At 43.9% G+C, this 13,932-nt stretch overlaps 1 protein-coding gene across 1 annotated transcript; it reads left to right on the plus strand.

The window, feature by feature from the left end:
- The first annotated feature begins 6,818 nt into the window (after positions 1 to 6,818).
- On the plus strand, positions 6,819 to 7,820 carry LOC121440471 (melanoma-associated antigen 10-like). The gene has a single exon (XM_041641240.1). It carries the CDS (start codon positions 6,819 to 6,821, stop codon positions 7,818 to 7,820), a length of 1,002 nt encoding a protein of 333 aa, XP_041497174.1.
- The last annotated feature ends 6,112 nt before the right edge of the window (positions 7,821 to 13,932 follow it).

Raw genomic sequence — 13,932 nt, forward strand, 5'->3', positions numbered from 1 at the left:
TTGCTTCTTCACTGAGAGACCTTTTCTACAGCTGTTATCGTGTCCCTTCTGGACCAGCTACATACATCCTGAACAGCGATGGCTACCTCCCTTCTCCTCTCTCTCTCTCTCTCTCTCTCTCTCTCTCTCTCTCTCTCACACACACACACACACACACACACACACACATTAAAAAACAATGTCTATATGAAGAAACAACTGAATGGCAAGGATTGAAATCTATATCATAGATTTCAGAACCTAGGCTACTGCTACTCACAGCCTTAGAGCCCCTCTCTGTAGATGATCTGAGGTTCTCTTTTAGCAGTGTGGAGGCAACAGTGCAATAATGGTAATGGACCAAATGAGATTTAGAATTTGAGTGGGTCTTTGCATCTATATTTGTTTCTTGTGCCTTTTCTTAGTCTCTTTTCCTTCTGTTTGTTTTGTACTATTCCATTATGTTAGTTTTTAATGTTAATTATATTATATTAAGCTTCAGATGCCTGATTGTTTTCTAATGAGAGACAGAAAAGGGATAAATCTGGATAAGGAGGGGGGAGCGAAGGAACTGGGAGAAGTAGAGGGAGTGGAAAATCAGAATATCTTGTATGAAAAAATATATCTTCAATTTTATGAAAAGATTTAGAATGGATGTATTCTGCTTTTACTTTGGGTCCCCTGCTTGTACAGCCTTGTCACAGTTCCCTTTGTCTTTTGAGTCTGTCATCTCTGATTTACCAGGGTAGCCACATGGGAAACTGGATCAGTCAAGAACTGTTTACTAGGTACTAAGCTTATACTACTTTGTTCTAAGTGGACTGCATAAATCAATGGCAACCCTTGTTTCTTTCAGACCTCCTAGGCATTCAGACTAAATTTCATAGGAAATGTGGTGGCAAGTGTAAAGGAACCTAAGAAGATTTTAGGAAGCAGGAAGCTGAAGAGACCATACCCAGAGACAGACATTTGGGAACTGCAGGTGCATAGGGAGTCCTTAAAGAGCACTGGAGTAGACTAACTAGACTTTGGAATAGAGGCTGGGTAGGATCCAGCAAGAGAGAAAAATGAGAAGGCTCGGACCCTGAAGCAGAGGGTAGATTGAGGAAGCTAATCTACAGATAGAGGATCCCCAGAACACAGTCTGCTTCTGTTGTCAGCCCTGCAGAGGGGACAGGCAAGTAGGAATGAGACCCTCCCTGTGTTCAACAGAATGGAATGCTGGGAGGTAGACTAAAGGTCATGAAGCAGGGGGTCTAGATTTTAACTGGGACCAAAGTGGCGACAATGACGGAACACAGAGTACACCCCAGAACATCCTGTTCCACCACTGCCACCAGGACAGGATGGCTCTGGGCATGTTTACAGATGTGACAGCCACTGAATTGAGCCTCACAGGGTGAGAGAAGAGAAGCATTTATCTAAGGTCTAGATAATCAAGATACATTGTGTCTGTTTTATAGCTCTAGTTGGCAGTGTGAATCTGGGAGAATGGCACCTAAAACTAAGGCATACTAAAGACTCATAAAATAGCCAACTTTGTTCGGATCATTAGACAATTTATATTATGAGGGTTAAGAAGAATCACATGAGCAAGTTGTTCAATCACAAGGACATTCCAATCATGGCAAAAACATGTTTTTCCATAAAGGCATATGAATAGAAATACCTGAAGTGAACTCACTCCTCGCTGCTACACCTGGGAGAAGCACAAAAACACATTCCAAGAACAATTTCATGTTCTGAAGAAACTGAGATCAAAAGACTCTTGTTTTCTTTGAGTTTTCTTGCAAGCCAGAATTCTTACCACACAACTCCCTTCTTGGACAGTGTTTCGTCAGTATTTGTTTGAGGGCTCTGCACCAAACTTAGACTGATTTGTGAGGATGAGTTCGTCCTGAAGCTTCTGCATTCCCATCAAAGGACTGGAGGGACTTGAAGTCTTTTTCTGCTATTTCTGGACAGGAGACAGTTATGCTGTTTAGGAGACAGTTATGCTGTTTTGGGGTTGAGCTGAAAGTCTGTGTGTGTGTGGGGGGGGGGTGGGGAGGTTTAAAGGCAACATCCCAGACCAGAGGGTCTCCAAATGGTGTAAATTCACTCCCCAAGTTAGCTTGATATAAGGTGGCCTCTAACTGTTGTAAGGAGACTCTAGCCCCTCCATTTCTGGGGTGCTATTTTTGGACATTCCAGAGAGAAAAAAGAGAGTGCTGCTTGTGGAGCGAAATTAAAGCTGTGGTTAGCGGGTCCCCCAAGGGTACAGATAAGTCTCCAGGAATCCTCAGACTGAGAGTATGGGCTGTGGGAGCTGGGTATAAGAACATAATATAATATAGCTCTGCTGGTGTGGTAGGCTACACCAAATAGGGGTTCAGTTGTGTAAATGAGCCCCTTTTCTTCTATCTAGGGGAAAACGTCGTCGTAGGAGTGATTTTGGAGGTTCCCAGAGAGAAGTGAACCATGTGATGGGAGTCCACGTTGAAGCTGAGTAAGTGCTCTACATACACAGACCTGAGATACATCGTGTCCTTTTGAGGGCCCTGCATCAAACTTAGATGAGCATGTGGGAATGAGCGCCTCCTCAAGTTCCCAAATGCGGGGACCAGGGGATTTCAAAGTCATTTTGTGAGGTTCCTTGAGTTTAAAGGGCACATCAGTGCTGATTAGGGGGAAAAAGAGCCTCCTCAGCCAGCCTGACACATCCGGGGACTTTGGGGCTCAGCGCCATTTTGTGCGGTTCCCGGAAGGGAGATGGCAGCGCATCGCTTTCAGGGTTGAGGTGAGCACTTCATGAGGCAAGAAACGGGCCCTTTGAGGAGAAGTGGACCTCTACTGAGGCAACCCTTGCCTGGGGACGACTTAGACACAAGTGGGGCCCACAGGAGCAAACAGGAACCATCTAGTTCCGTGAATGTCCCGGGGACTAAGGGAGTTCAAAGCCGCTATGTGTGGTTCCTTGAGTTTAAAGGACGATTTAGTGCTTGACTTGTGGGAAAGAGCCCCTCCTAAAGCTTCCACATCTAGGTACCAAGTAGGGGTGAGGGGATGAGAACCATTTTGGGAGGCTCCTTGAGTTTAAAAGATCCCTTACTGCTGATTTCTGGGAAAGAGCCCCTCCCTGGCCTTTTGAAACCAGGGACTTTGGGGAACTAGGCATTGTTTTGTGAGGTTCAAGTAAGGGAGGCAGATTTGCTGCACTTCCGGAGTTGAAGTGAATGCTTAGGTTGGGTGGAAAGGGATCTTTTCAGGAAGAGGGATCACAGACTGTGAAACTTCATAGCATGGCAACAAATGAGGCTCACTTGGAGGTTCCCATATAGAAGCCTGCTTTTGTCTGGGATTAAAGTCTGTCTGGTCCCAATGGAGAGTGGCCTGGGGAAGTGCACTTAGTACAGGGAACCTCAAATTGTAGCTGCACCCCTGTGATGAGCACTATTTTAAACAGTGGCACAGGGGTATTATTAAGCCTTTTGCCATCGGTCACTGTGGGCCATATTGAGAAATGATGTCTAGAGGTCTTTAGCATAGAGAGCAGCTTTCCTTTCAGGGTGTATTTTGAAGCCGTGAGTGGGATGCAAAAGCTTCAGTTCTTCCAGAGGGGTATCCAAATGATAATTCCATTAGGGTCTACTAGAAGGAATGCCCCTGGCCCTCACAGTTCTTGGCACCTAGGAACCATTTCGGAATTTCAGATAAAGGAGGAGCACTGGCCTCTTTCAGTCACTGTGGGGACTGGATGGGGACTTGCAGAAGCCCACCCCAGATGGAATGGCGGGGACTATTAACTGCACTGTGTCCTTTATATAGTCCTAAAAAAACTGGCTGAATTGCATAAACGGGTTCTCCCTCCTTTAGCATCCACATACAGGGAACTGGGGTGCTTAGAGTCATTTTGTGAGGTCAGAGTAACCTGATGAGGTGCATCTTTGCTTTGAGGATGGTTCAGTAGTGACTTGAAAGAATAAGCCCCACCATACTGCCATGTCCACTTCTGTGGCTGGGGGACTTGGATCCTTTTTTATAAGGTTTCTAGAAGAGAGAAATCCATGTAAGGGCTTTTGTGCTTTTTCAGAAATTTGCATGGATTATTCACTTTGTGGTTACAGAATTTTCCAGACAATGCAATTTAACCCTTTTGGTTAGTATGGCACCAGGTAGGCCTTCTACTTTCACATCTGTGGGCTTGGGAATTTAAAGATATTTGTAAGGGTCCTAGAGGGGAGATAACCATTGCGCTTGCTGAAGGTGGATTGTGGAGACACTTTCTAGAAAAAGGATCCTCAATTAATGCAGCCCACTTGTAAGACTGAGCCCCTTGCACTTGACATCATAGATAGACCTCCAAACTCCCTCCAGATCTGAGCAAAGTGACCTGATGGAGGGCTTCTTTGCTTCAACCTGTAGGGTATAACAGAGGATCAGGCCTTGTTCTGAGGTGACGGCCTCCAATTGCTGAAGGAGCTAGGAGACCCCTGATACTATACGTATAAAAGCTGCCTCTGCTGTCAGTTAAGACCAGAAGACCATGGATAATGTTCAGGCATAAGGTGGGTATCAGAGGTGGCCTGCCTGACCCTGAATGATGGATCTGAGGTCAGCAGGGGCCTTGTGAGAAGTAAATAGGAGATTTTTCAGATCCCCAAGGCAAGAGTGCACTCTGTTCCTTCTGCCAGTCTTGAGAAATACCTCCAGAGGTGTTCAAATGGGCTCCATACTAATTTCTGTGTCTTTCAGGAAGGTGAGGCTGAGAGAGGGATATCGCTAGAAAAGCAGAGAGAGTCACACCTGGTTATCAGGGGAGGTGTCTAGCATCTGCCAGCAATCAAGGTGAGCAGCCATGGTAAGAAGTGAACATGTGAAAGTACCCGTTGTCCCCAATATAAGCTCTGCCCTTGTTCTGATGCCTGGCAAGCCCTGAAAGGGTGGTTATTGTGGCTGGATCTCCCTTTTGCCTCAGGGCTTGGGACAGGAGATCTCAGGGATGTGACAACCCTGGTAGTAAGGTCTTCAGAGGGTAAACAAAGGGAAGGGTCCCAGAAGGAGCCAGATTCCAGACAGGAACCCTTCATGACGATGGCATGTGTCCGCAGCCCAGAAATAAGGGACTATGCTGTTCGGCTGTGTCTGGGACCAGCCCTATGGGTAACTAAATGGCAAAGTTACGTGAACTACATTCGGCAGGAAGGTTGGGCCAGTCTTAGGGAAGAGGAGTTCTAGTGTAAAGGGAACCTGTCAGAGGAGACATGCCAGATGAATGCACTACACTAAAGAAACACAGCAGAGATTAGGCTGGGCTGTATAGGCTTCCCTGGGGATACCACTCAGCATAGAAGCAGTGTGGCACCTGCTCACACCTCCTGGGATTGGTTTTAGGATCTCTTGGAGTTTAGCAACTTGAGTGTGTGACCTTGGTTATTTGCAGGGGTTCCATGATTTCTCATCTGACTAGATGGGAACCTTGAGGATGGTTGGAACTAACCCCGGTTCAGGACACATCTGGGGGCCCACAGAAACCTATCTACTGTGGCCCCATATTCCTGGGCAGGATTTTCAGTTTGATCCCTTTGTCTTGTTTCTAGAACATTGGTCTCAGGGACCTGAAGACCCTGGTCAAAGGAATCGTGACTGAGGTCATCCAAGGGAGGCTCCCAGGGGTGCCAGGACTCAAGGTAAGAACTGAGTGAGTCAAATCATCTATACAGATGGAGCCCAGTCCCTACCTACTATCCTGTTAGCTGGAGGGACCCTAGGAATTATGGATGTATTTCCTCCTCTTCTCTTTCATTTATCTCATTGAAATGGGCCTTTGGTTTAAGGCAGGTGACCTCAGGCCATCAGAAGAAGTAGAGCCATCAAGGTAAGGATTGGGCAGGTCCCTCATCCCCAACTCATGGACTAAATTTTTAAACTGGGATACCTTTTGCTGTCACCCTTGAATAGTTGTTACCAGATGAAAGTACCTTCATTGTCCTTTGTTCTGCTTCAGAGAGGATTGCTCCTCTTTGGGCCAGCAGGTGGGTGGGGTCCAGGAATTTTCCCCAGACCAGCAGATGATAAGGGTCCAGGAGTTTGCCTCAGACCAGCAGATGGGTGCAGTTCAGGAATTTGCCCCAGGCCAGCAGATGAGAAGGGTCCAGGAGTTTGCCTCAGACCAGCAGATGGGTGCAGTTCAGGAATTTGCCCCAGGCCAGCAGATGAGAAGGGTCCAGGTGTTTGCTTTGGGCCAGCACTTGGGTGGTGTCCAGTCCCTGACAGGAGCTAAGGGAGAACCCAGAGTGAGCACAGAGGGAACTTGAGAGTGGGACAGCTCTTCACAGTGTAATTCAGTCTACTGTCAGGAATGGAGATTCCAGTACCGTTCCTGCCGTCTGTGGCTATGGGGTGCCACATCCTCTCTCACAGAAACTAAGAGATGAAGGTCTTGGTCTGAGATGTTTTCCTCAGGTCAGACACTGGGGAACACCCAGGCGGGGTCTGGGGCAAAGCTGAAGCACTCACTGTGAATGTGCCGCATGTGCCCCAAACATAGCAGACCCACTCTGCTTGGCCCCATACAAGAGGCTTCTGGCAATCCAGAAGCCTCTTCTCTGTCCCAGTTGCATTCTGAGGAAATTTGTTGCTACTTCCTTCAGTCTCTTAACAGACAGACCTGTTGGGAAGGCAGGAATGAATCCTTGTGACTTTAGAGCATCACACAAGAGAAATCCCATTATTGGCCTTTGTGAGCATTTCCAGTGGGGTGACTGTCAATAATGAATACTTACACTCTCCTCTACTTCCCCTAGGTCTTTGGGTCTACATCATCGTGCTTCTGTCTGGTGTTCAAGACTAGAGACATCATGCCTAGACCTTGCAAGCGTAGGCGATGTATGGTTGAGGGAGAGCCCGAGGCCCAAAGTGAAACACAGGATCTAATGAGTGCTCCTGTTTCAATAGGGGAAGTAGATTCCTCATCCTCTTCTACTTGCTCCTCCTCTTTCCCCTCTTCTTTTTCTTCTTCCTCTTCTTACAGTGGTTCAACAGCAAGCGCCTCAGAGGAGGCATTTGTTGACTCCAGGACATCAGGTCCTTCTCATAGTCCTCCAGGAGCTGACTCCTCTTGTACTGCCATGATCTCCTCTCCATGTAGCCAGTTCAGTGCAGACTCGGAAACTGAGGAGAGTCCGGATTCCTCAGACGTCTTGCCATGTGCTTGTTCATTGTCTAAAGGTGAAATAGATGCAAAAGTAGATGAGCTGGTGAAATATCTGCTCTTTAAGTATCTAATGAAAGAGCCAGTCACCAAGGCAGAAATACTGAATAAAATCATTAGAAATTATCAGGACCACTTCCCTGTGATATTTAGAGAAGCCTTAGAGTGCATGCAGTTAATCTTCGGCATTGAGGTGAAGAAAGTAGAGCCTGATGGCCACACTTACATTCTTGTCATAGCCCTAGAGCTCACCTATGATGGGATGATGACTGATGTCCAGGGCATACCCAAGACAGGCCTCCTGATAATGGTATTGAGCATAATATTTATGAAAGGCAACTGTATCAGTGAGGACATGATATGGGCTATGTTGAGTAACATAGGCGTGTATGTTGGGAATGATCACTTCATATATGGTGAGCCCAGGAAGCTCATCACTGATGATTTTGTACAAGAAGGGTACCTGGAGTACAGGCAAGTGTCTGGCAGCTCTCCTCCTTCCTATGAGTTCCTCTGGGGCCCAAGAGCCTATGCTGAAACAACCAAGATGAAAATCTTGATGTTTTTGGCCAGCATCAGTGGGAGTGATCCCAGATCATATTCAGTGTCATATGCCGAAGCTTTAAGAGAGGAGGAAGAGCGGGCCTAGGCTAAAAAAGCCTGGCACATGATACTATTGCTTTGGCCATGACACATTCTAGTGCTATGGCAGTTTCCAAATAAGGTCAGGTAGAGTTAGTGATCTAAGCAGTGGGCCCTCATTCTAGAGCAGATGGGTGCACAGTGTAAACTGTCCCACTCTTACTGTTCTGTTTGGGTGATTTAGGGATTTTTCCTCTTAGTATTCTAAAATGTTACTACATTTGCTAGAAAGCTCATCAGGCTGAAATTTTAAGCTTCCAGGTTGTATTAGTCATGCATTTACTACTGTTTACCCATGTTGAAAAATGTTGGTATTTTGTAAAACAAGTTGGGATACTTTCCATCTGATCTGTAATCTGTCACAAGACACTACGGTGTTGAAATTGGTATTTCTTAGACTATGGAAAAGAACTTGGAGAATAAAATAAAATTGTTAATTTTAATCACCTTATGATTGTTAATCTCTTCTTCTGGTTAACTAATTAAATTCTAACCCAAAATGTAATCAGCAGGCTCCAGTTCTCCCAAACTTTCAGTAAGCTTATGGCCTTTGCAAGGCCTATTGTTAGCAGGGTGTCATACGAGAGCCAGATCCATGCTTTCATGTAGATGGGGTGAGGGCAGGAGCTGCAGCCCTGTGTGGAAGACCGTGAGCAGTCCTTCCAAACCACAAACACTAGTACAGGAGGAGTGCTGTAGAGGGGTCTCCTGAGCTGAGCAGTACAGTTTGATGCTATAAACCAACACAACTCGGGAGTCTGGGAAGTTGATTTGATGAAACTGCAGAGGAGCTAAGGATGGGCTCTTGGGAGGTATGTCTCTTTTCAGGCCGAGAGAAGGAAACACTGATCTCAATATTCTTTTGTGGAGGTGGACACTGCAGTGGGGAATCAGACAGGGAGCATCTCATAGAACACTTGACTGGCACATGCAATCATCTTTAAGCACAGACCCAAACTACACAGAGAGGGGTTCTGCCCTGGGGCAGGGATGGGAGTGACAGCTGATTACACCATGTGTACTGCATGGTTTACCCTTCCCTCTGCAAAGGATCCCGACACATAAGGAGGAAGCATGGAAAAGCAAGGTCTGGAACTCTTGACCAGAACTTCTTTGGCCCGCTACTGAAATAACATTTTAATTCAATTATTGCCAGTGTAATTTGGCCAACTGAAAGGGGCATTAGGGTTTGTGAAGTTGGTAAATAATTGAACACAGTAATTTGAGTGGAAAAGAAGATAGAAGGGAGGAGGAAGCTGGTACTTGATTCATACTCAAATGTTTCTTTGTGGTGGGAATTAATCCACACCCAGATTTTCACATGAGAGGTGATTCATTTAATTTTATTCATGAAATTTCACTCTGTCTGGTTAGCTATTCCCTGTCTTGCTGAGCTACATTTTCTCTACGTTCCAAAAAATTATAAGACGAGAAGGGCAACCCAGATTATATTTTATGAAAAAACATTTTCAATAAAAATATATTTTTTAAAAAACTAGCAACACAAATACTAAAGGAACTAATAGCCACTTACTTTTCACACAAGGCACCGCACCAGGGGCCTTCCATGCAGGACCCATGGTCCAGCAGTCCTGATGGCAAACTTTGTCAAACCCACTGCCAAGGTGATGGCCCTGAAGCTCCTGGCATTAGGAATCCCCCTGCCCTCATCTAAGAAGTGAAGATACTGGGAGGAGCCCAGGCTGTTCTCTTGCTTCTGGCTCATTGGTAACCCTTGGACTTTTTTTTTTGAAGGAGAACATAAAAGTTTTTCAATTTACTTCATTCTCTACATAGTATCTATATGTGTACCTTAGGTTTCATTCTCTACATAGTATCTATATGTGTACCTTAGGTTTCATTCTCTACATAGTATCTATATGTGTACCTTAGCTTTGACACATTGATTCACTTTAACGAGGTACAATGGTTTTAATCTTGGAGTTGTTGGTTGTTATTTATAAAAATTCACTGAGCATGAACTATACAAGACACTTGGAGAGGTACCATAAATACAACAGTTACCCACATAAATATCATCAGCACTGAGCTTCATTGTTCTCTGGATACAATTGCCTTAAAAGCAGTGAACAGTGTGGGTAGAAAGGAATGGCATTGGGAAGGAGGGTAAACTAAGATAGGGTCTTTACAGATTACTAGGCCCGATGACTCTTAAGGACAGGGCTCTTTTGGCTCTACATAACGGGTATTAGGCGATACAAAGGATTTGCCGAAAGCGCTCATACAAGATGAAAAGACAATGCAAGTAAGAAGTACATATACTTTTGGGTTGTCTGTAGACATTATAAATCTTTAATACCCCTGTTTCCTTCTCTTTGTTCCTTGATACCTTGCCCAGCCTAGATATAGTAGGGAAGGCCTTGAACCTTCCCCAAAGCAATGTGCCTTACCCTCTCTGGGGAATGGATGGGGCATGGGGTGGGAGGAAGGAGAGAAGGGGCAGGAGTGGGAACTGGGATGGGTATGTAAAATGAAAAATGATTGTTTTATTTTTTTAAAAAAATAAGTAAATTAATTTAAAAAAGACCTGTCTTTTATCTGTAGTCAGCATTTGTGTCCAGACCCTGAACTTTCCAACAGTATAAGACCTTTCTTTCTTTCCTTTTTTAATGTGCGGCCCATGCTGGCCTTGAACTCATGATCCTCTTGCCTCCACCTCCTTCAGCAAATCCTACCAGTGAGTTCCACCACAACCAGCATAAGACCTTTCTTATCATGACTAGTGTGACCTCCAGCAGGAAGCTAATTTGCTGAATTGTCATCATTGTGGTATCTGAAAGCCATGCCCTGAGCTTGAAAATCTTCAGAAAAATAATGTGCCTAAATTGGATAGTACAGGTATTTTCTTTGCCATTTCCTAATATATATATATATATATATATATATATATATATATATATATATGTATATTATGTATGTGTTATAACTCATCTAGAGATAAGAATAAGTATAACTATGCCTTAAGATTCAGTGCAGCTACTACTCTATTTTATGTGAGGATCTTGAGTATTCATGGATTTTGGTACTTGTGAAAGTTCCAAAAACTAATTTCCCATGGATATGAAGTTATAATGGTTAAATTTTGAATGACAACTTAATTTGTTTGAAAGATACCTATAAGATTAGTAAAATATATACCAATGTTTGTTTGTGATGGCATTTTCAGAGATGATTAGGTCATAAAGATTCTGACTTAACCAATTATTGAATACATTGGTGGCTTAAAATTTTGAACAGACTTTTGATAGGTGATGCATAATTTTCTCATTTTGAGGTTATAACACTTCTCCCTTCCCTTTATTATTACTTTATTCTTTTACTGAAAATAGAGTCCCCTCATATTATATATCCTGATTTGTGGTTTCCCATTCCTCTACCCCTCACACTTTTTCTCTCCCACCCAGTTCCAATCTCATTTTGTCTCTCATTAAAAAACAAATAGACTTCTAAGGGATAACAATAAAATACAATCTAATATAATATGATAAAACAAAAATGCACACATCAGAGTAGGACAAAACAAACAAAAGGAAAGGAGACTAAGAAAGGGGACAAGAAACCCAGAGGCTATCTGCAACTGGTAGGCATTTGAAAATAAATTTTTTTTTGTCCATGGGAACCTCACTTGGGAAACAAATTACTTTGTTTTCTTTTATTTTTTATAACCTTAACTGCTGTTTCCTCTTTATCCTCTCCTCCCAGTTTCTCCCTTATACCTCCCCTTTGCACCTCCATCTACCCCTCCTCTGTTTTTATTCAGAAAAGGGCAGATCTTCCTTGGAAATTGACAAAATATGGTATATATGGTAGTTTGAAAGAAAAATGTCTCCAAAAGGGAGTGGCACTGTTAGGAGGTGTGGCCTTGTGGAGTAGATGTGACCTTGTTGGAGGAAGTGTGTCACTGTGGAGGCTGTCTTTGAGGTATCATATATGCTCAATATACTACCCTGTGTCTCAGACTGTCTCCTGTTACCTGTAAGATGTAGAACTCTCAGCTATTTCTCCAGCTGCTGCACACTACCAAGTTCCACCATAATGACAGTGGACTAAACCTCTGAAACTGTTAAGTCACAACCTCATTTAAATGTTTTCCTTTATAAGAGCTTCCATGGCCTTGGTGTCTCTTCACAGTAATAGAAACCCCAACTAATACAGTATATCAAGTTGTAGAAGACTAAGCACCTCCCCATGTACCCCCAGTATGAGGAGTAGGGTAACAAAAGCTAGTAAAAGAGTAAGAGACAGCTCCTTCTCCCACTGGTAGGGGTCCCACAAGAGGACCAAGCTACACAGCTGTAACATATATGTAGAAGGCCTAGGTCAGTCCTATGCAGGCTTCCTGGTTGATGGTTCAGTCTCTATGGGCCCCTATGGGCCTAGGTTAGTTGATTGTGTGAACCTTCACAGGTTGTCCTTGACCCTTCTGGCTCCTACAAGCTTTCTTCTTTCTCTTCCACAGGATATCCTGAGCTTGACCTAATGCTTGACTGTGGGTCTCTGCATCTGTTTCTGTCAGTTGCTGGATGAAACCCCTATGATGACTATTAGCCTAGATATTATTGGGCTAGACACCAATCTATGAATATAGAAGAATAGCTTTAGCCATCATTACATTGATGTAATTTTGTTTAAGTTGTGTTTGGTTCTATTTTAGGTCTCTGAGCAATCCAGCTTCTACATCCTGGCACTCTAGGCAGTGTTGGGGATAGGCTTGCTCTCAAGGTATGGGTCTCAGACTGGACCAGTCATTGGTTGGCCACCCCTACTATCTCTGTGTCACCTTTATCCCAGCACATTCCATAGGCTGGACAGATCGAAGTTTACGTGATTGAATTTCCCTATCTCTCCACTGGTAGTTAGGCCTGATCACAGGAGAAGGCTACTTCAGGCTATGTAACCCCTTTTGCAAGGATGCTTAGCTGGCGTGATCCTTGTAGATTTCTGGGTGTTTCCCTTGCACAAGGTTTCTCTCTGACCCTGAAGTGACTCCCTTTCTCGTAGACTCTTAGTACTCTCCTCCCACATCCCACCATCACCTGATCCCTCATGTTCCCATCCCTATCCATTCCTACTCCATCCACAAAGTCTTTTCTTTTTTCCCTTCCCAGTTATATTCATGATATTCATGTATCTTGGATCTATGTGACCCTTAAACCCTCCTTGTTATCTAATCTCTCTGGTTCTGTGGTTTGTAGCATGGTTATCCATTCTTCAGTTGAGGGACATCTTGGTTGTTTCCAGGTTCTGGCTATTATGAATAAAGTTGCTATAAATATACTTGAGCAAGTGTCCTTATGGCATGATTGAGCATCTTTTGGGTATATGCCCAAGAGCAGTATAGCTGGGTCTTGAGGTAGATGGTTTCCCAATTTTCTGAGGAACTTCCATATTGATTTTCAGAGTAGCTGTACAAATTGTTACTTGTAACAGCATTGGAGGAGTATTCCCTTTGCTCCACATCCTCTCCAGCATGAGCTGTCACCTGTGCTTTTAATCCATTATGACATGTATAAGGTAGAATCACAGAGTTGTTTTGATTTACATTTCCCTGATGGATAAGGATGTTGAACAATTTTTTTTTCAACCAGAGAGCCTGCATGGGACTGACATAGGTCCTCTGCAAATATGTAACATTTGTGTAGCTTGGACCTCCCACGAGATTCCTAACAGTGGGAACAGGGCTATTCCTGATTCTTTTGCTGGCTTTCAGGACACTAATCCTCATTCTGGGTGGCCTTGCCCAGCCTTACTACATGGGGAGGTGCTTAGTCTTACTGCAACTTGATACTTTTCATGTTTTGTTGATACTCATAGGATGTGCGCCTTATTTCAAATAGAATCACAGGAGTAGATGGGGGGTGGAACAGAGGGAGTAGGAGAGGGACTTGGAGGAAAGGAGGAAGAGGAAACTGTGGCTGGGTTGTAAAATAGAGAAATGAATCTATTTTTAAAAATTGATTCTCAACCATTTAAGATTTTTTCTTTTGAGAATTCTCTATTTAAATCTGTATCCCATTTTGAAATTGGATTATTCTTTTTTTGATGTCTACTCTCTTCAGTCCGTTATATATTTTATCCAAATGAGGAGCAGAAGGAGG

This window comes from Microtus oregoni, unplaced genomic scaffold, assembly GCF_018167655.1.
Source record: "Microtus oregoni isolate MIOR12 unplaced genomic scaffold, Mior012 000067F_ref0000223, whole genome shotgun sequence".
In the NCBI taxonomy this organism is placed as follows: domain Eukaryota; kingdom Metazoa; phylum Chordata; class Mammalia; order Rodentia; family Cricetidae; genus Microtus; species Microtus oregoni.

Coding starts and splice junctions, on each gene's coding strand:
- LOC121440471 (XM_041641240.1), top strand. CDS start 6,819: ATGCCTAGACCTTGCAAGCGTAGGCGATGTATGGTTGAGGGAGAGCCC.